The sequence below is a fragment of the Choloepus didactylus genome, chromosome 7, assembly GCF_015220235.1.
Source record: "Choloepus didactylus isolate mChoDid1 chromosome 7, mChoDid1.pri, whole genome shotgun sequence".
Taxonomy (NCBI): domain Eukaryota; kingdom Metazoa; phylum Chordata; class Mammalia; order Pilosa; family Megalonychidae; genus Choloepus; species Choloepus didactylus.
Genome location: NC_051313.1, coordinates 65,014,617 through 65,033,963, shown reverse-complemented (window position 1 = coordinate 65,033,963; position 19,347 = coordinate 65,014,617). Strand labels below are relative to the sequence as shown.

The 19,347-nt window shown below is 39.0% G+C and overlaps 1 protein-coding gene across 3 annotated transcripts in view; it reads left to right on the top strand.

Moving 5' to 3' along the window:
- Positions 1-19,347, top strand: part of SLC35A1 (solute carrier family 35 member A1) — a 55,122-nt gene that overhangs the window by 17,547 nt on the left and 18,228 nt on the right. For all 3 annotated transcript variants that reach the window (XM_037842630.1, XM_037842631.1, XM_037842632.1), the window contains 2 exons: positions 12,097-12,256; positions 12,446-12,598. In XM_037842630.1, the coding sequence (XP_037698558.1) occupies positions 12,097-12,256; positions 12,446-12,598 (313 nt within the window). The remainder of the gene's footprint in view (positions 1-12,096; positions 12,257-12,445; positions 12,599-19,347) is intronic.

Genomic DNA, 19,347 nt, shown 5'->3' with positions numbered 1-19,347 from the left:
ACCCCCCTCCCCTGATCCCCCGATCCACCACCTTTAACATCCTGTCACACTGCCATTTCTTTCTTTCTTTCCCTCCCTCCCTTCCTCCCTCCCTCTCTCCCTCCCTATCATCCATCATCTATTGCTCTGTCTTCTGAACATATGAGAGTAAGCTGCACACATCCTTGAACAAACAATATAATTCACATATAGATTTCCCATGAACAAGAACATTCTTCTATGCAATCCCATTAAATGCAGCTAAGAAGTTCAAGAAATTCAACCTTGATACAAAGCTTACATTCTATATTTCCTTTTTTTTTTTTTTCCTTATGTCCCATCTGTGTCCCTTTGAGCCTCCCCTCCTCCATCCTCAGATCCCATCCAAGATCATCCTTGGCATTTAATTGTCATCTATTTAGACTGTCTTTTTTTTCAGTTGTGGAAACATATATACAGCCTAAATCTTCCCATTCCACCCCCTCCCTAGTATTCCATTAGTGAGATTAATCACATTTAGAATGTTGCAATGCTATCACCTTCCCACCATCCTTTTCTAGAAGTTTCTCTTCACCCCAAACAGAAACCCTACACTCATTTCTTAACTCTCCATTGCCTCTTCCCCCACTTCTCGGAACCCCTACTCTACTTTTCATCTCTATGGTCATATTCTCTGATACTTTCTTTGTATTTACCATGGGGCTTAAATTTAACATCTTAAATCTGTGACAATCTTGTTTTTCTTTAATACCACCTTAACTTCAATATGACACATAAACTATGTTCCTATACTCCTCCATTCCCCCACCTTTATGTAGTTCTTGTCAAAAATTACATATTTTACTTTGAGTCCAAAACCACTGATTTATCATTAGTTTATGTATTTTAGATCCTGTAGGAAGTAAATAGTGGAGTTACAAATCAAAAATACAGTAGTATTGGTATTTATATTTATCATGTGATCTTTAGTGGTACCCTTTATTTCTTCATGTAGTTTCAGTCAATTGTTTAGTGTCCCTTCCTTTCAGCCTGCTCAACTCCCTTTAACATTTCTTATAGGACTGATCTACTGGTGGTGAAGTCCCTAGCTTTTTTCTCTGTCCGTAGGGCTCCCTTTAGTATCTGAAGTAGGGCAGGTCTTTTATTAGCAAAATCTCTCAGCATTTGTCTGTGAAAAATTTAAGCTCCCCCTCAAATTTGAAGGAGAGTTTTGCTGGATAAAGTATTCTTGGTTGGAAATTTTTCTCTCTCAGAATTTTAAATATGTCATGCCACTGCCTTCTCGCCTCCATGCTGGCCGCTGAATAGCCACTAGTCTTATGTTGTTTCCTTTGTATGTGGTGAATTGCTTTTCTCTTGCTGCTTTCAGAACTTGCTCCTTTTCTTCAGTATTTGACAGTCTGATCAGAATATGTCTTGGAGTGGGTTTATTTGGATTTATTCTATTTGGAGTTCACTGGGCATTTATGCTTTGTGTATTTATATTGTGTAGAAAGTTTGGGAAGTTTTCCCCAACAATTTCTTTGAATACTCTTTCTAGACCTTTACCCTTCTCTTCCTGTTCTGGGACACCAATGAGTCTTAAATTTGGACATTTTATTTTATCTATCATATCCCTGAGATCCATTTCAATTTTTTCAGTTTTTTTCCCCATTCTTTCTTTTGTACTTTCATTTTCTGTTCTGTGGTCCTTGAGGAGGCTGAGGTGTTGTTCACCTTCCTCTAATCTTGTATTATGAGTATCCAGAGTCTTTTTAATTTGGCCAACAGTTTCTTTTATTTCCGTAAGATCTTCTATTATTTATTCTTGTAATTTCTTCTTTATGCTCTTCTAGGGTCTTCTTTATTTCCTTTATATCCTGTGCCATCCTCTTCTTCATGTCCCTTATATCCTGTGCCATGCTCTTGTTGCCTGTCTGTAGTTCTTTGATTAATTGTGCCAAGTACTGTGTGTCTTCTGATCTTTTGATTTGGATGTTTGGGTTTGGGTTCTCCATATCATCTGGTTTTATCATATGCTTTAAGATTTTCTGTTGTTTTTCACCTCTTGGCATTTGCTTTACTTGATAGGGTTCTTTTAGGATATAAAAAATACCAATCTCTAATTTGTCAGATCTACAGTTTGGTGGTGTACACTTTCTCTAACTAACCAGCAGATGGTGTCCGCGAGTCACCTATTCCCCTCAAGTCAGTTCTCCCCAATGTTGTCTTTGTGGTGTGTGGGATCTGATTCTTGTGGGGTTCAATTTGTGCACTAAGTTTGGGTGCATTGTTGGTGCTGTCTGCCCTGAATGTACAGTGTGTGTCTGGGTGGTTAGGCAGGCAGGGCAGCTTTAATAATCCAACCTCCCAGGTGTTCCCAGAGATTTAAGCCTGTTGCAGGAGCCTAAACCTTCATTTCAGTCTTTGCACTGATTGTCTCTGCCGCTGACCCACAAGTCCTTGGTATTCATGTAGGGTCCTGGGATTTCCGAGCGGTTCCCCCTTCCCAGCTGTGCTCTACCAGGACCTCTGCTGAGGGAGGGCCACGCCATGTCACTAGTGCGTGCCGGCCTGCCAGGGAAGCCCTGGGTCGCTGGGCCGTGCAGGGGTGCTCCCAGCCTGCTTCAAAGATGGTTGAATGGGACGCGTTAACTTCCCCCTTTTCACACAGCTCTGCCCTCCCAGCTCTGGGACAATCAGCCATGGGTGTATTAAAGGCTACTGTCCCAATATTGTGGCTTGTGTGTAGTGCTGCAGGAAAGATTCCCCATCACACTGGGTTTCTTGGCACTGCTCTGGGCTGTGGGTCTGGCCCCGGGCAGGAGCGTCTCCATCCCCGCTGGGGAGATGGCTGCAAGGAATGTAATTTTTTTCTCCTTTTGGCTCCCCTCTGTTCCTCTGGTCTTGAGACAGTCAGCAGCAGGTGTGGGAAGGGTTATCTTCCACGCCAGACACCAAGGTGTTAGTCCAGCCTGCTCCCACCATGCTTCACTGCGTGGCTCTCCCCATCATATCTGCAGCCACTCCTGGGCTTTTTTTTTTAAAGAACTAGTCCATCTCCAAACACCAGCCCACTGTTTCCCCACACCACAGCGCGGCCGCAGGACTTTCAGCTGACTCACTTGTTTCAGAATGCAGGTTCCTGGTTTCATCAAATGCACGTTCCCTGGGGATTTAGCAGACCTTGTCTGGCTGGTGCATCGCTCGCAGTGGTGTTCTGGGTCACTTTCTGGTTTTTATCTAGTATTTTTCATGGAGGTATTTTTTTGCCTTGTCTCACCTAGTCACCATCTTAGGTTCTTCTCATAAGTCATCTTATACAAAACAGAAGTAGAGGGGAGACTTATGGAAGCGGTACCTGAAATTTCTCAAATTGTCTTGCATAAAGGTTCAGTTTTAGAGAAATCATTGTGACATCCAAATAATCTGTGCTTCACTCCCTCCAAATATTTTAAACATATAGTCATGCTAAGTCTCTATCAAGGCAATATTTTAAAAATGTAGTCAGTTTTATTCATTCATTTATTCAGCAAGTGTTTATCAAGCCCCATTTATGTGCTTAACAGTATTTTAGATGCAAAAAATATAGTTGCAAACTAAAAAGGCAAAGTTATGCCTTCCTGGAGCTTATGGTCTAGCAGAAAACCAACATTAAACAAGTAAATAATAAATTGTGGTGGTGTGAAAGAAAAGTAGAAGGTGTTAGTAAGTATAATAGAGGGTTTCCATTTGGATTGGAGGACTTCCTCTTGGAGGAAGTTACATTTAAACCTAGATCCGAAGATTGAGTAGAAGGGAGGCAGTAAAAGAACAGAGAAGAGCATCCTTGGCCAATGCAAATGGAAAAGCATGTAGTCCCTGCAATAGAAAGTCCTTGACTTTTAAAGAACTAAATTAGTCAGTCAGTCAATCATTGACTTGATCAGTTGATGTTTCTGGAGGGTTGTGAGAGGACAGTAGTGCTAAGATGAAGCAAGAGAAGTCAGCAGGGAATCTAGAATAATCTGTGGTCCTGTTGAGGATTTTGGATTTTATCTCAAGTTTAAATCAGGACCAACATGACTTATTTTGCTTTAAGAGATACCTTGGGGGTGACGTCATCAACATGGCAACATAAACAGCTACTGAAAACTTCTCTTCAGAGATTCAAGATAAAAAGGACGATTCTGAATTGTTTGAAACTCTGGAGGAGGATATAGACTGAAGAAGGACCCTGCAAATGCCAAATTGAAGAAAGAGAAGAAACCAGGTAGGAATCTTCTGTCCCAGATCAGCCAGTCCTCTCCCTTCCCCCTCACTCAGTCTCTGAGGTTCACAATCAGCAGATGGGACCCCTTCAACAGGGACACATTGTAAATTCTTTCACAGCAGTGAAAAATACCCTCACTGTTGAAAGACTCGGTGGACAGGGGAGGACATTTCAAAGCCCAGATCAGTGAGGGACAAAGAGACAGAGAAAATGTAGACAGAGACTTTTTCCAGCCCTGGGTCTGAAAGCCCTTCCCCTACCCTTAAAGGAGCAGCAGCTGGCAGCCGTTTCTTTGCCTTGGAGACAGCTGGAGTGCTGGGTCGACTGAGGGATTACTTTGTCACAGGTGGAGCCACACATCGAGTCAGATTTTGGCTGGCAAAGTGAGGGCATAGGAATCCTGCAGTTTCAGCCTGGCTGGGTCAGACACAACCTGTGCTTGGAGGCAAAGCAGCCTCTGAGGATAATTAAGTTACCGAACGGTGACATCTGCTGGACAGTCTGGAAAGTGCAAAGGAAGTAAAATACTTTTTAAAGGATGCTTCAGACCCTTTCTTAGGATCACAGGAGCTGGCCTACATGCCCTGTATGGAAACCTGCCCCTGTTTTGGCTGAGAAATAGGGAAGATCCAGCTGTTAAAACAGGGACCCAAAACAAACCCAGGTCTTGCTAGCCATTGGAAAATAGAGCACCACTGGAAGCCAGCAGATTTGTATTACCACACACAGTGAGCTTGCTGGGTGCCCAGTGCCTACCTCCCATCTCTGTGGCAGGCCACAGTGGGTGCCTGCTTTTGGGGGGAAGACTGAGGGGCAGAGCCAATCTAACGATTGGCCAGGGACAGAAACAAAGAAAAGATAAGAGATCAAAGACAACCAACAAGAAACCTTAGGCAAAAAAGTGAAAACAGCCTCCAGAATAAACCAATCCAGAAAATCAGATGTCTAGACAGCAAAAATCACAAGCCACATCAGGAAATGGGAAGATATGGCCCAGTCAAAGGAAGAAATTAACACCTCAACTGTGATTCTGGAGTTGAAACAACTAATTATAGATATCCAAACAAATCTTTTAAATCAAATCAATGAGTTGAGAGAGAATGTGACAAAAAAGATGAAGGATATAAAGAAGACACTGGGGATCATAAGGAAGAATTCATAAGCTTGAAAAAAGAAATGGCAGAACTTATGGGAATGAAAGACACAATAGAAGAGATGAAAAACATAATGGCGACGTATAACAGCAGACTTGGAGAGGCAGAAGAAAGATCAGTGAGCTGGAGGACAGGACATCTGAAATCCTGCACACAAAGGAACAGATAGGGAAAAGAATGGAAAAATATAAGCAGGTTCTCAGGAAACTGAGTGAGAACACAAAGCACAGGAATATACATGTTGTGGGTGTCCCAAAAGGAGAAGAGAAGAGAAAAGGGGCAGAAAGAAAAGTGGAGGAAATAATCACTGAAAATTTCCCATCTCTAATAAAAGACATAAAATTACAGATCCAAGAAGCACAGCATACTCCAAACAGAATAGATCCAAATAGACCTACTACAAGATATTTACGAATCAGATTGTCAAATGTCAAAGAAAAAGAATTCTGAAAGCAGCAAGAGAAAAGCAATCCATCACATACAAGGGAAGCTTGATAAGACTTAAGTGTGGGTGTCTTGGCAGAAACCATGGAGGTGAGAAGGCAGACACTGAGAGTGTTTGTGAACAGGGGACCTCCTCTACAAGAAATACTGTTACAGACTGATAGGAAAAGACAGGAGAGAGAGGTTTGGAGAAGAGTGTAGAAATGAAGATATCAGGAGATAGAAATAGGGTAGAGATTGGGCATTTGATGTTAAAGAAGTATAGAATGTTCTAGAGGATTGATTGTATAGATCCAGAAATGGATAGTACAATTAATGTGTGATGGTAGCACAGTATCATAAGACCACTGAGAAAAGATGACTGTGAATATGGTTGAGAGAGGAAGGTTAGGGGTATGAATGACATGAGAAGGAAAGATAGAAGATAAAGACTGGGACTGTATAACTTAGTGCAACCTAAAGTGGTCAATGAGTGTGATTAAATGTATGAATATAAGAATGTTTTTGCATGAGGAAGCAGCAAGAGGGTATGAAGTTCTTTGATTTTGGCTCTTTCTTCCTTTTTAATATATGCGTTTAGTGCTATAAATTTCCCCCTCAGCACTGCTTTTGCTGCATCCCATAGGTTGTGGTATGTTGTGTTCTCATTTTCATTCGTCTCTATATATTTAGCAATTTCTCTTGCTATTTCTTCTTTAACCCACTGATTGTTTAGGAGTGTGTTGTTTAACCTCCAGGTATTTGTGAATTTTCTAAGTCTCTGATGGTTATTGACTTCTAATTGTATTCCATTGTGGTCAGAGAATGTGCTTTGAATAATTTCAATCTTTTTAAATTTATTGAGGCTTGTTTTATGTCCCAGCATATGATCTATTCTGGAGAAAGTTCCATGAGCACTAGAAAAGTATGTGTATCCTGGTGATTTGGGATGTAATGTCCTGTATATGTCTGTTAAATCTAATTCATTTATCAGATTGTTTAGGTTTTCAATTTCCTTATTGGTCTTCTGTCTGGTTGATCTATCTATAGGAGAGAGTGATGTGTTGAAGTCTCCCACAATTATTGTGGAAACATCAATTGCTTCCTTTAGTTTTGCCAGTGTTTCTCTCATGTATTTTGTGGCACCTTGATTGGGTGCATAGACATTTACGATTGTTATTTCTTCTTGCTGAATTGCCCCTTTTATTAGTATGTAGTGGCCTTCTTTGTCTCTCAAAACATCCCTGCATTTGAAGTCTATTTTATCTGAGATTAATATTGCTACACCTGCTTTCTTTTGGCTGTAGCTTGCATGAAATATTTTTTTCCATCCTTTCACTTTCAGTTTCTTTGTGTCCCTGTGTCTAAGATGAGTCTCTTGTATGCAACATATTGATGGTTCATTTTTTTTTGATCCATTCTGCGAATCTATATCTTTTAATTGGGGAGTTTAATCCATTTACATTCAACGTTATAACCGTGAAGGCATTTCTTGAATCACCCATCTTGTCCTTTGGTTTATGTTTCATATTTTTTCCCCTCTGTCTATTAATATCCTTTATTGTACCCATACCGAATCTCTTTAGTACTGAACCTTTCTCCAAGTCTCTCTGTCCTGTCTTTGTTTCTCTGTCTGTAGGGCTCCCTTGAGTATCTCCAGTAGGGCAGGTCTCTTGTTAGCAAATTCTCTCAGCATTTGTTTGTCTGTGAAAAATTTAAGCTCTCCCTCAAATTTGAAGGAGAGCTTTGCTGGATAAAGTATTCTTGGCTGGAAATTTTTCTCACTCAGAATTTTAAATATATCGTGCCACTGCCTTCTCGCCTCCATGGTGGCTGCTGAGTAGTCACTACTTAGTCTTCTGCTGTTTCCTTTGTATGTGGGGAATTGCTTTTCTCTTGCTGCTTTCAGAACTTGCTCCTTCTCTTCTGTGTTTGACAGTGTGATCAGTATATGTCTCGGAGTGGGTTTATTTGGATTTATTCTATTTGGGGTTCACTGAGCATTTATGATTTGTGTATTTATGTTGTTTAGAAGATTTGGGAAGTTTTCCCCCACAATTTCTTTGAATACTCTTCCTAGACCTTTACCCTTTTCTTCCCCTTCTGGGACACCAGTGAGTCTTATATTTGGACGTTTCATATTATCTATCATATCCCTGAGGTCCATTTCGATTTTTTCAATTTTTTTCCCCATTCTTTCTTTTATGCTTTCATTTTCCATTCTGTCATCTTCCAGGTCACTGATTCGTTGTTCAACTTCCTCTAGTCTTGTACTATGAGTGTCCAGAATCTTTTTAATTTGGTCAACAGTTTCTTTAATTTCCATAAGATCATCTATTTTTTTATTTAGTCTTGCAATGTCTTCTTTATGCTCTTCTAGGGTCTTCTTGATATCCTTTGTATCCCATACTATGGTCTCATTGTTCATCTTTAGTTCTTTGAGTAGCTGCTCTAGGTGCTGTGTCTCTTCTGATCTTTTGATTTGGGTGCTTGGGCTTGAGTTATCCATATCGTCTGGTTTTTTCATATGCTTTATAATTTTCTGTTGTTTTTGGCCTCGTGGCATTTGCTGAACTTGATAGGGTTCTTTTAGGATTTGTAGACCAATTGAAGTCCTTATCTCTAATTTATCAGATCTACAGCTTCGTGGAGTACACTTTCTCTAACTAACCAGCAGGTGGCGTCCACGAGCCACCTGTTCTCCACAAGCCAGTTCTCCCCTGCTTAGCCTTTTTGGTGAGTGGGGGAGTGAGTCTTGTGGGGTCCAATTGGTGTACCAAGCTTGCATGTGTAGTTGGTGTTGCCTGCCCTGTATATGGGGCGTGTTTCTGGGCAGTCAGGGAGGGGGGGATGGCTCTAACAATCAAATCTCCCTGGTGATCCTAGAGTTTTAAAGCTGCTGCAATAGTCTAATCCTTCAGTTCAGTCCTGTCACAGTTTGTCTCTGCCACTGACCCACAAGTCCTTGGTATTGGCGTATGGCTCCTGAGACTTGCAAGTGGGCCCCTCTTCCAGGCCGTGCACCCGGGGTCCTCTGTTGAGGGATGACTGTGCTATGTCACAGGTGAGTGCCGTCCCCCCAGGGCAGTTCTGGGCTGCTGGGCTGTGTAGGGAGGCTCCCAGTCTGCTGAAATGATGGCTGAATGGGGCTTTGTTAATTCACACTGCTCTACCTTCCCAACTCTGGGACAATCAGCTGAGGTTGCAGGGAAGGCTAATGTCCACGCCCAGTTTTGTGGTGTGTGCCTGTTATTTGAAGCACTTCCGTCACACTGGGTTGTCTGGGGCAGTTCTGGGCTATGGGGCTGGCGATGGTCAGGAGTGTTTCCTGTCCACCAGGATGATGGCTGTGAGTGGACACGCCCCTTTTCTTGGGAAGTTGTGGTGTTTAGTGAATTTTCTCAGCCACTGGATTATTGCGTTTTGTCTCAGAGGTCTCCTAGTTCTGCTCTTGACTTGACCTGCCCAAATTGCAAGTCTTTGAAGCTTTCTGTATTGGGCTTCTTAGAGTAATTGTTTTAGAAAAAGAAAAAAGGATTAAAAAAAAAAAAAAAAAAAAAAAAAAGGGCCCTCCTCAGAGATCTAATGGGTTATTGAAATGCTAAGAGACAAAGCAACCAGGGCCATTAAGGAAAGGTCCACAGGGCAGAGAGATCAGCTTTTCTTCGGGATTTGCATATGCGCCTCAGGGCCCTTCCCCTTTCTATGTTCACCAGAACTCCAAAAATCCTCCGCTTTTATTTTGGAGTTTTTCGTGTTGTTTTTTTTCTCTATGCCTGTCTCCTCTCTGCTGGGCTGGCTGCTCTCAGATTCTTTGGTGTCTGGTCTCAGTCTATCTATGGTTGGAGTTTGGATCAGTAGAATGAGATTCCGATAAGGGCTGCCGCTGCAGTTCTCCCTTCTCCTTCCCGGAGCTGACAGCCCCTCCTCCCACGGGACTGAGCCTGGCAGGGAGGGGCGCAGGTCCCTTGGCCGCAAAAACTTACAGATTTCGCTGATCTCAGCAGTTCCACGTTTTCATGAGTGTTGTATGAAGTATGCCCAAAGTCAGATTGCTCTGTGGTGTCCAGTCCATGCATTTCCTGGCTTTCTACCTACTTTCCTGGAGGAGTAACTAAAACATACAGCTCACCAGTCTGCCATCTTGCCCCGCCTCTCCCAAAGGCCCTATTTTTATTCAAAGGCTGAAAAGTATGGGATAAAAGAGAAGAAAAGTGAAGGGGAGAAAAGGGACAGCAGCACCCTTGGTTATTGGTACAGACATGGTGGTTATTTGGAGCAGCAACTAGATCCTTAAGGGGCCCATATTCTGAAAGGGCAAAGAGCTGTTCATAAAAGAGATCAACTCTGTTCTCTGGATAGCCAATTCATTTGATACCATGAATAGTCTTATACTATCTCTAAAGGGTGGGGATAAGATGGCATAGACCAAAGCTGGGGATTGGGGAAAGGCTAAATATCCACTACACTGTAGCCTTTGAAGGTTCAGCTTGAGGAATCTTATGTGGAAGACAAATGGATATAAGGAGGTGGGGTGTGGGGATAGGTACAGGCATACCTCTCAGTGTCTCCTTAGGGTGCAACCCTGATGATGCATTAGGTACATAAATCAGCATTCTAAAAGGGCAGTGAAAGCAGTGTCTCATACTTCATACAATTTGTAAGATTATATCTATACTGTCTTATGCTTACTAGTGATAATTAGGGCAACAGTGAATGTTCAATTATATTTTCTAAAACATTAACTTTTATATTTAACTCTTTCTACTTTTCTTTTTAAGTTTTTTCATTCAATTTTATAATTGAGGGAAAATCATTCTTTGAAAAAGTATTTATATTCTAAGATGTTAAAAAAGTATATAGAACATCTTAGATTGGTATTAAAGAGTTAAAAAAAAAAAAGAGAATGTCAAATGTTTAAAGGGCAAACCTTTATATACATGGAAAACTCTGCTTTGTAGAATTTCTCAGTAGAGTGATCTTTTGGTATTTTTTCCCTCTTCTGTTAGTTTGTAGTCCACTACCAAGCTGTGTGCATTACTTTTCAGCATGTAGATTTACCATGTGGTACGTAGCATGTTAAATTTGGCAACAGAAGAAGATATGTAACTAAGAAGGATGTCTTTTGTTTCTGTAGCCTAGGTCAAATTTTCTCTTAAGCATTTCCTTTCGGCCCTAATGTTCTACAGGAAATAGTTAAGCAAAGGTAATCTATTTGACATTATGGGCTTTTTTGCTCCCCCTTAGAATGTAGGTAATTATTTTTGCAGTATTTAAATATGAAAAAATACAGTTTACAAATGTTGATTCTAATATGTCAACCAAAAATATAGATGCTCATTGTGATTATCATAAATTTGGTGTTGAAATGGAGCTTTCTCACCAACAAAAGTCTTATGGATATTGTAACGATATTGTAAGTTGCAATGAGAACCCTCTTTATGAAGCATTTTTTTGGTACTGATGCTTGTCATAAAATACCGTTTTATATTTTTGTTCAGAAAATAAATGAACAACAGGGGGAAATATAAGGAAGATTCTTATATTTTTATATATATCCTGAGCAGAAATAAGAATAGTTAAAAGCATGAATAATCAGTATGCCGTCAAGCAGTAAACTTTATATGTTAACAGCTATAGTTTACTTTTGTTGGTATTAGTAAATTATTTAGAGTTCCACAAAATTATATAGATAGTACTTGAGATTTTGTGAGCATATGCTTATATAAGTAAAAGTTTTATCGTCTACATTTCATAAGCACTGAATTGATTTATAAATAATATTGATCTAAATTGCTCAGTTCGTAACCCAAGTAATTTCCATAGCTACCAAAGCCTTTTTTTCCAATTTAAATCTATTGTAATTAAAAAAAAAAAAACATACAGCACAATTTAAAAATGGATATGCAACTGGATTAATTAAAAAATAGGGTGAACTTGAGGTAATGTCTGTTAAAGAGGCAGGGAGTTAAATTAATTTCTTATAGGTTATAGGTAATATCAGGAATTCTGGTTTCCTGTTATCTCATTATATAATGTACTCATAAACTCCTAGAATTTTTGCCAGAATCTGCAAATGGTAAAGTAATTGTCATATTTTCCCAAATAGAACTCGTAATTGATTTTCTTTTATGAGGATACATTGTTGGTGTGTTTCTTTTAATGAATCTAAAATGGTTGGAAATTATTAAAACAAAATAAGTTTGCGAAATTATATAGCTATCTTATGTGTAAAGGAATTTTATCAAGAAGATGTTCTTTAATTCTCTTCCTCATTACCCTCCCGTATCCCTCCTTTTGTTTTCAAAGAGAAACTGGTAGTCTGGGTAGATTCAAGGCATCTTTAAAAGAAAACGTCTTGGGGAGCCCCAAGGAACTGATGAAGTTAAGTGTGCCATCATTAGTGTACGCTGTTCAGAACAACATGGCTTTCCTCGCTCTTAGCAATCTGGATGCAGCAGTGTACCAGGTAAATGGAGTGAATGATAATGCAAAGCATAGAACCTTAAAAAATGTTTTTATGGTGAAACACTTTTATTAACACTTTATAATATTACCAAATTTTTTCATGATAATTCTAGAAATAATATCAGAAATAATATATTTGTGCCAGAGACTGATGTGAATTGAACTCATCAATTCACTGTTTTGTTTCTAGGTGACTTATCAATTGAAGATTCCTTGTACTGCTTTATGTACTGTTTTAATGTTAAACCGGACACTCAGCAAATTACAGTGGATTTCAGTTTTCATGCTATGTGGTGGAGTTACACTTGTGCAGTGGAAACCAGCCGAAGCTACAAAAGTTGTGGTAAGAAATAAAATGCATACAAGAAACTTCCTTAACTCTTACACTTCAGGCAGTCATATTGATGAATGCAGCATGATTACATTTATTTTATTTAAGATAACCTTTGCCATAATTATAAATAGGCAATATTGTCTCATAGTACATTTTTTTCATTTTTTTAAATTGTGGAATATAACATAGATACGTAAAAGTGATAAGTTTCAAAGTGATTTAACAGTAGTTAGCAAATTTCAAAGAATGTTATGGGTTACAGTTCCAGTTTCATTTATTTCCTTATTGTGAAATATAACATATATACAGAAAGGTGATAACTTTCAAAGTACAACTTAACGAGTAGCTATAGAGCAAATGTCAAAGAATGTTATGGGTTACAGTTCCATCATTTCAGTTATTTCCTTATTGTGAAATGTAACATATATGCAGAAAGGCAGTAACTTTCAAAGTATGATTTAACAAGTAGTTACAGGAAATTTCAAAGAATGTTATGGATAATCATAAAAAATACATAATTTGTAATTTATTTAATTTATATAAAGATTCTGTATTCGTAATCCTTTGTTAAATTCTGTTTTGTCTGTTGCTACTCCATCCTCTAGTTTAATCACTTTCCCTATCTTCAGGGATGTCTAGGCAGTGACCACCCTAACTTTTTCATGTTAAAAAGGGTTGTTGACATTATTGGAAAGGGGAGGGCATCTGGTTGATGTTCTTGAAGAGGCTGTTGCCTCTGGGTTTTGGAACTTATCTCATATAGGAACACCTTGGAGGATTTAAGTTTCTGAAAAATAAACTTAGTGAGCGAAACTTTTATAGAGTCTCAGAAAGGGACCAAGGTATTCTTTAGGGTTTTCAGAATTACTGTTGATTTGGACTTGTCATACTGTGGCCATTTGGCATATCTAGCCAAAGCTTGCATAAGAGTACCCTCCAGGACAGCCTCTCGACTCTATTTGAAATCTCTTAGCCACTGAAACCTTATTTTGCTGCCTTTCTTTCCCTCCTTTTGGTCAAAAAGATATTCTCAATCCCTCGATGCCAGGGTCAGGCTCATTCCCAGGAGTTGTTTACCATAACTTACCTGGGAGTCCTGTCCCATGTTGGGGCGGGGGAGGGTGTTGCATTTATTTGCAGAGTTGGGCTTGGAGAGAGAAAGGCCACATCTGAGCAACAAATGAGGTTCTCTGGAGGTGACACCTAGGCATAATTATAGGTGGGCTTAGCCTCCCCTTTATAACCAAAAATCTCTCAAGAGCAAGCCTCAAGATTGGTGGCTTGACTTCTTAAATAGGGGGTTCATAATTTGACATAGCATATGTTCTGTCCAAGATAAACAATCAGTGTCTCACATTACCTTCACTTTGTTGTACAGTCTCCATTTTAAACAATTCTCATGACTCAAAACACCCCATCATTCTTTTCAGCCCCTAATCATGTCCCTACTATTTGAACGGTACTAGTAAAGTATTCCTATTGATTATAGTCCCCTATAGCAATAGGTAGTTTTTCCCATATACCACATGTTCTAGTTTGCTAATGCTGCCAGAAGGCAAAATACCAGAGATGGATTGGCTTTTATAAAAGGGGGTTTATTTGGTTACACAGTTACAGTCTTAAGGCCATAAAGTGTCCAAGGTAACACATCAGCAATCGGGTACCTTCACTGTAGGAGGATGGCCAATGGTGTCCGGAAAACCTCTGTTAGCTGGGAAGGCATGTGGCTGGCGTCTACTCCAAAGTTCTGGTTTCAAAATGGCTTTCCTCCAGGACATTCCTCTCTAGGCTGCAGTTCCTCAAAAATGTCACTCTTAGTTGCTCTTGGAGTGTTTTTCCTCTCTTAGCTTCTCTGGAGCAAAAGTCTGCTTTCAACAGCTGTCCTCAAACTGTCTCTCATCTGCAGCTCCTGTGCTTTCTTCAAAGTGTCCCTCTTGGCTGTGGCTCCTTTTCAAAGCATCACTCACAGCTGCACTGCGTTCCTTCTGTTTGTCAGCCCATTTATATGGCTCCACTGATCAAGGCCCACCCTGAATGGGTGGGGCCACACCTCCATAGAAATATCTCATCAGTGTTATCACCTGCAGGGCACATTTCCATGCAAACACTCAAAGAATTCCAATCTGATCAGCACTAAAATGTCTACACCACAAGATTGCATCAAAGAATATGGCCTTTTCTGGAGGACATAATACATTCAAACCGGCACACCACAGTGTTGTTAACTCCTTGTACCAGTATCATACCTTAGAAGTAGGTCATGCAAGCACTTAGATTTGTAGCACTAATCTGTGGGATACATGCTTTTAAACAATGCTTTTCAATCCTGTTCACCCTTCAATGCAGCTCTGATACGTATAATCCCATTAATGAACAATGATCATCCCTATCCATTCCCAAACCTTTAAATTCACCCTCCTTAACATATCTTAACTTACTAGGTTATCATTTCCCCTTCACTAGCTTCTGTCTATTCTAGGTCCCCTATATTCTCCATTATTAGACACTGATTTTACATTGTTCAGGGAGTTCATAGTAGTGGTAACATACAATATCTCTCCTTTTGTGTCTCACTTATTTCACTCAGCATTATATCTTCAGGGTTCATCCATGTTGCCATATGTTTCAGGACCTTGTTCCTTCTTAGTGCTGCATAGTATTCCATCATATGAATATACCACATTTTGTTTACCCACTCATCTGTTGAAGGCCACTTGGATTGTTTCCATCTCTTGGCAACTGTGAACAAGGCCACTATGAATATTAGTGTGCAAATGTCTGTCACTGCTTTCACATCTTCTGGGTATATACCAAGAAATGGAATTGCTGAATCGTAGAATAACTTGATATTTAGTTTTCTGAGGAACTGCCAAACTGTCTTCCACAGTGGTTATACCATTATACAGTCCCACCAGCAGTTCCAATTTCTGCACATCCTCTCCAATATTTGCTGTTTCCTCTTTGTTTAATGGCAGCCATTCTTATTGGTGTGAGATGGTATCTCATTGTGGTTTTGATTGCATTACCCTAATAGCTACTGAAAATGAACATTTTTTTCATGTGTTTTTTAGCCATTTGTGTTTCCTCTTCAGAAAAATACCTTTTCATATCTTTTTCCCATTTTATAATTGGGCTGTTTGTGCTGCTTTCATTGTGGTGTAGGATTACTTTATATATTCAGGATATCAGTCTCTTATCAGGTATATGGTTTCCAAATATTTTCTCCCATTGAGTTTGCTGCCTTGTCACCTTTTTGACAAAGACCTTTGAGGTACTAAAGCTTTTGATTTTTAGGAGTTCCCATTTATCTATTTTTTATTTGTTGCTTATGCTATGGATGTAAGGTCTAAGAAGTGAATTCCTATTACTAGGTCTTGAAGATGTTTCCCTATATTATCTTCTAAGAGTTTTATTGTACTGTCTCTTATATTGAGGTCTTTGATCCCCTCTGAGTTAATTTTTGTGCAGGGTGTGAGGTAGGGGTTCTTTTTCATTCTTTTGGATATGGATATCCAGTTCTCCTAGCCCCGTTTGTTGAAGAGACTGTTCTGTCCCAGTTCAGTGGATTTTTGGGCTTTATCAAAAATCAGTCTACCATAGACCTGGGGGTCTGTTTCCAAACTCTCAATTTAATTCCTTTGGTCAATGTATCTATCTATATGCCAATACCATGCTGTTTTGACCACTGTGGGTTTATAGTAGGTGTCAAAGTCCAGAAATGTAAGTCCTTTTTAAAGATGTTTTTGGCAATTCGAGGCCCCTTTCCCTTCCAAATAAATCTGATAACTAGCTTTTCCAAGACTGCAAAGTAGATTGTTGGAATTTTGATTGGAATTGCTTTGAATCTGTAGATTAGTTTGGGTTGAATTGACATCTTAGCATTTAGCCTTCCTATCCATGAACACAGAACATCTTTCTACCTCTTTAGGTCCCCTTTGATTTCTTTTAGTAACAATTTGTAATTTTCTGTGTAGAAGTCTTTTACATCCTTGGTGAAATTTATTCCTAGGTACTTTATTTTTTAGTTGCTATTATACACTATTTTTAGAACTATGCTATTTTTAGAAGCTAGAACTTCTAGCACAAAGTTGAATAATAGTGGTGACAGTGGGCATCCTTGTTTCATTCCTAATCTTAGGGAAAAGGCTTTCATTCTCTCACCAGTACTATGCTGGCTGTGGATTTTTCATATATGCCTTTTATCATATTGAGGGAGTTTTCTTCAAGTCCCACGTTTTATCAAAAAGGGATGTTGAATTTTGTCAAATGCTTTTTCAGTGTCTATCGAGATGATCATTTGATTTTTCCCTTTTGATTTGTTACTGTGTTGTATTACATTGATTGATTTTCTTATGTCGAACCACCCTTGTATGTCAGGAATGAACCCCACTTGGTTGTGGTTATAATTCTTTTAATGTGCCTTGGATTGGATTTGCAGGAACTTAGTTGTGAATTTTTGCATCTATATTCATTAGAGAGGTTGGCCTAAAGATTTCCTTTTTGGTAGTATCTTTATCTGGTTTTGGTATTAGAGTGATACTAGCTTTATAAAATGAATTAGGTAGTGTTCCTTTTTTGTTAATTTTTTGAAAGTTTGAGCAGGAATTGTGTCAATTCTTTCTGGTAAGTTGGTAAAATTCTGCAGCGAAGCCATCTGGCCCTGGGGTTTTATTTGTAGGTAGAGTTTTGATGACTGATTGGATATCTTTGCTTGTGATTGGACTGTTAAGGTCTTCTATTTCTTTTTAGGTCAGTCAAGGTTGTTCATGTGTTTCCAGGAAATTGTCCATTTCCTCTAAATTGTCTAGCTTTTGGCATACAGTTGTTCATAGTATTCTTTTATGATTTTTTTTTTTTATTTATTTCTTCAGGATCCATAGTAATTACCCTACTCTCATTTCTGATTCTGTTTATTTGGGTCTTCTTTGTATTTCACTTTGTCAGTCTAGCTAAGGGTCTGTCAATCTTGTTGATCTTCTCAAAAAACCAACTTTTGGTTGTATGTATTCTTTCTATTGTGTATTTTTTTTGTTCTCCATCTTTTATTTCTGCTTTAAACTTTGTTCTTTCTTCTATTTGCTTTAGAGTTAGTTTGCTGATCATTCTCTAGCTTCTTCAGTTGTTCAGTTAGGTCTTTGGTTTTAGCTCTTACTTCATTTTTGATGTATGCGTTTAGAGCTATACATTTTTTTCTCAGCATCGCCTTCACTGCATCACATAGGTTTTGATATGTTGTGTTCTCATTTTCATTCGTCTCTAGATATTTACCTATTTCTCTTGCAATTTCTTCTTTGACCTACTGGTAGTTTAGGAGTGTGTTGTTTAACCTCTGTATATTTGTGAAAGATACGGTTCTTTGGTGGTTTTTGATTTCTAGTTGCATTCCATTATGGTCAGAGAATGTGGCTTTGAATTATTTCAGTCTTTTTAAATTCATTGAGACTTTCTTTGTGCCCAGATATGATCTATCCTGGAGAACATTCCATGAGCACTAGAGAAGAATATATATATCCTGGTAATTTGGGATTAACAATTTATATATGTCGGTTAAGTTTAATTCATTTATCATATTGTTTAGGTTCTTAATTTCCTTATTGGTCCTCTGTGCAATTGTTCTATCTATAGAAGAGAGTGATGTATTGAATTCTCCCACTATTATTTTAGAAATCTGTATTTTTCCCCTCAGTTTTGCCAATGTTTGTCTCATATGCTTTGAAGCTCCTTGATTTGGTGCATAAACATTTCTGATTATTTCCCCTTGGTGATTTGTCCCTTTTATTAATATATAGGGTCCCTCTTTGTCTTATGATATGTTTGCATTTAAAGTCTGTTTTGTCTGACATTAGTATAGCTACCCCTGCTTTCTTTTGGTTGCACTTGCATAGAATAATTTTTTTCCCATCCTTTCACAGTCTCTTTGTGTTGCAGTGTCTAAGATGAGTCTCTTGTAAACAGCATATCAATGGGACATACTTTTTTTTTAATTCATTTTTATTGAGATATAGTCACATACCATGCAGTCATACAAAATAAAGCGTACATTCAATTGTTTACAGTACTATTATATAGTTGTGCATTCATCACCAAAATTAATTTTTGACATTTTCATTACCACACACACAAAAATAATAAGAATAAAAATTAAAGTGAAAAAGAACAATTAAAGTAAAAAAGAATACTGGGTACCTTTTTTTTTTTCCTTCCCCTATTTTTCTACTCATCCATCCATAAACTAGACAAAGGGGTGTGTGGTCTATATGGCTTTCCCAATCACATTGTCACCCCTCATAAGCTACATTGTTACACAATCGTCTTTAAAATTCATGGGTTCTGGGTTGCAGTTTGATAGTTTCAGGTATTTACTGCTAGCTGTGCCAATTCATTAGAACCTAAAAAGGGTTGTCTATATTGTGTGTACGAGTGCCCAGAGTGACCTCTCGGCTCCTTTTGGAATATCTCTGCCATTGAAGCTTATTTCATTTCCTTTCACGTCTCCCTTTTGGTCAAGAAGATATTTTCCATCCCACGATGCTGGGTCTAGATTCCTCCCTGGGAGTCATATTCCACGTTGCCAGGGAGATTCACTCCCCTGGGTGTCAGATCCCATGTAGAGGGGAGGGCAGTGATTTCACCTGCCAAGTTGGCTTAGCTAGAGAGAGAGGGCCACATCTGAGCAACAAAGAGGCATTCGGGAGAGGCTCTTAGGCATAATTATAGGGAGGCCTAGCCTCTCCTTTGCAGCAACAGTCTTCCCAAGG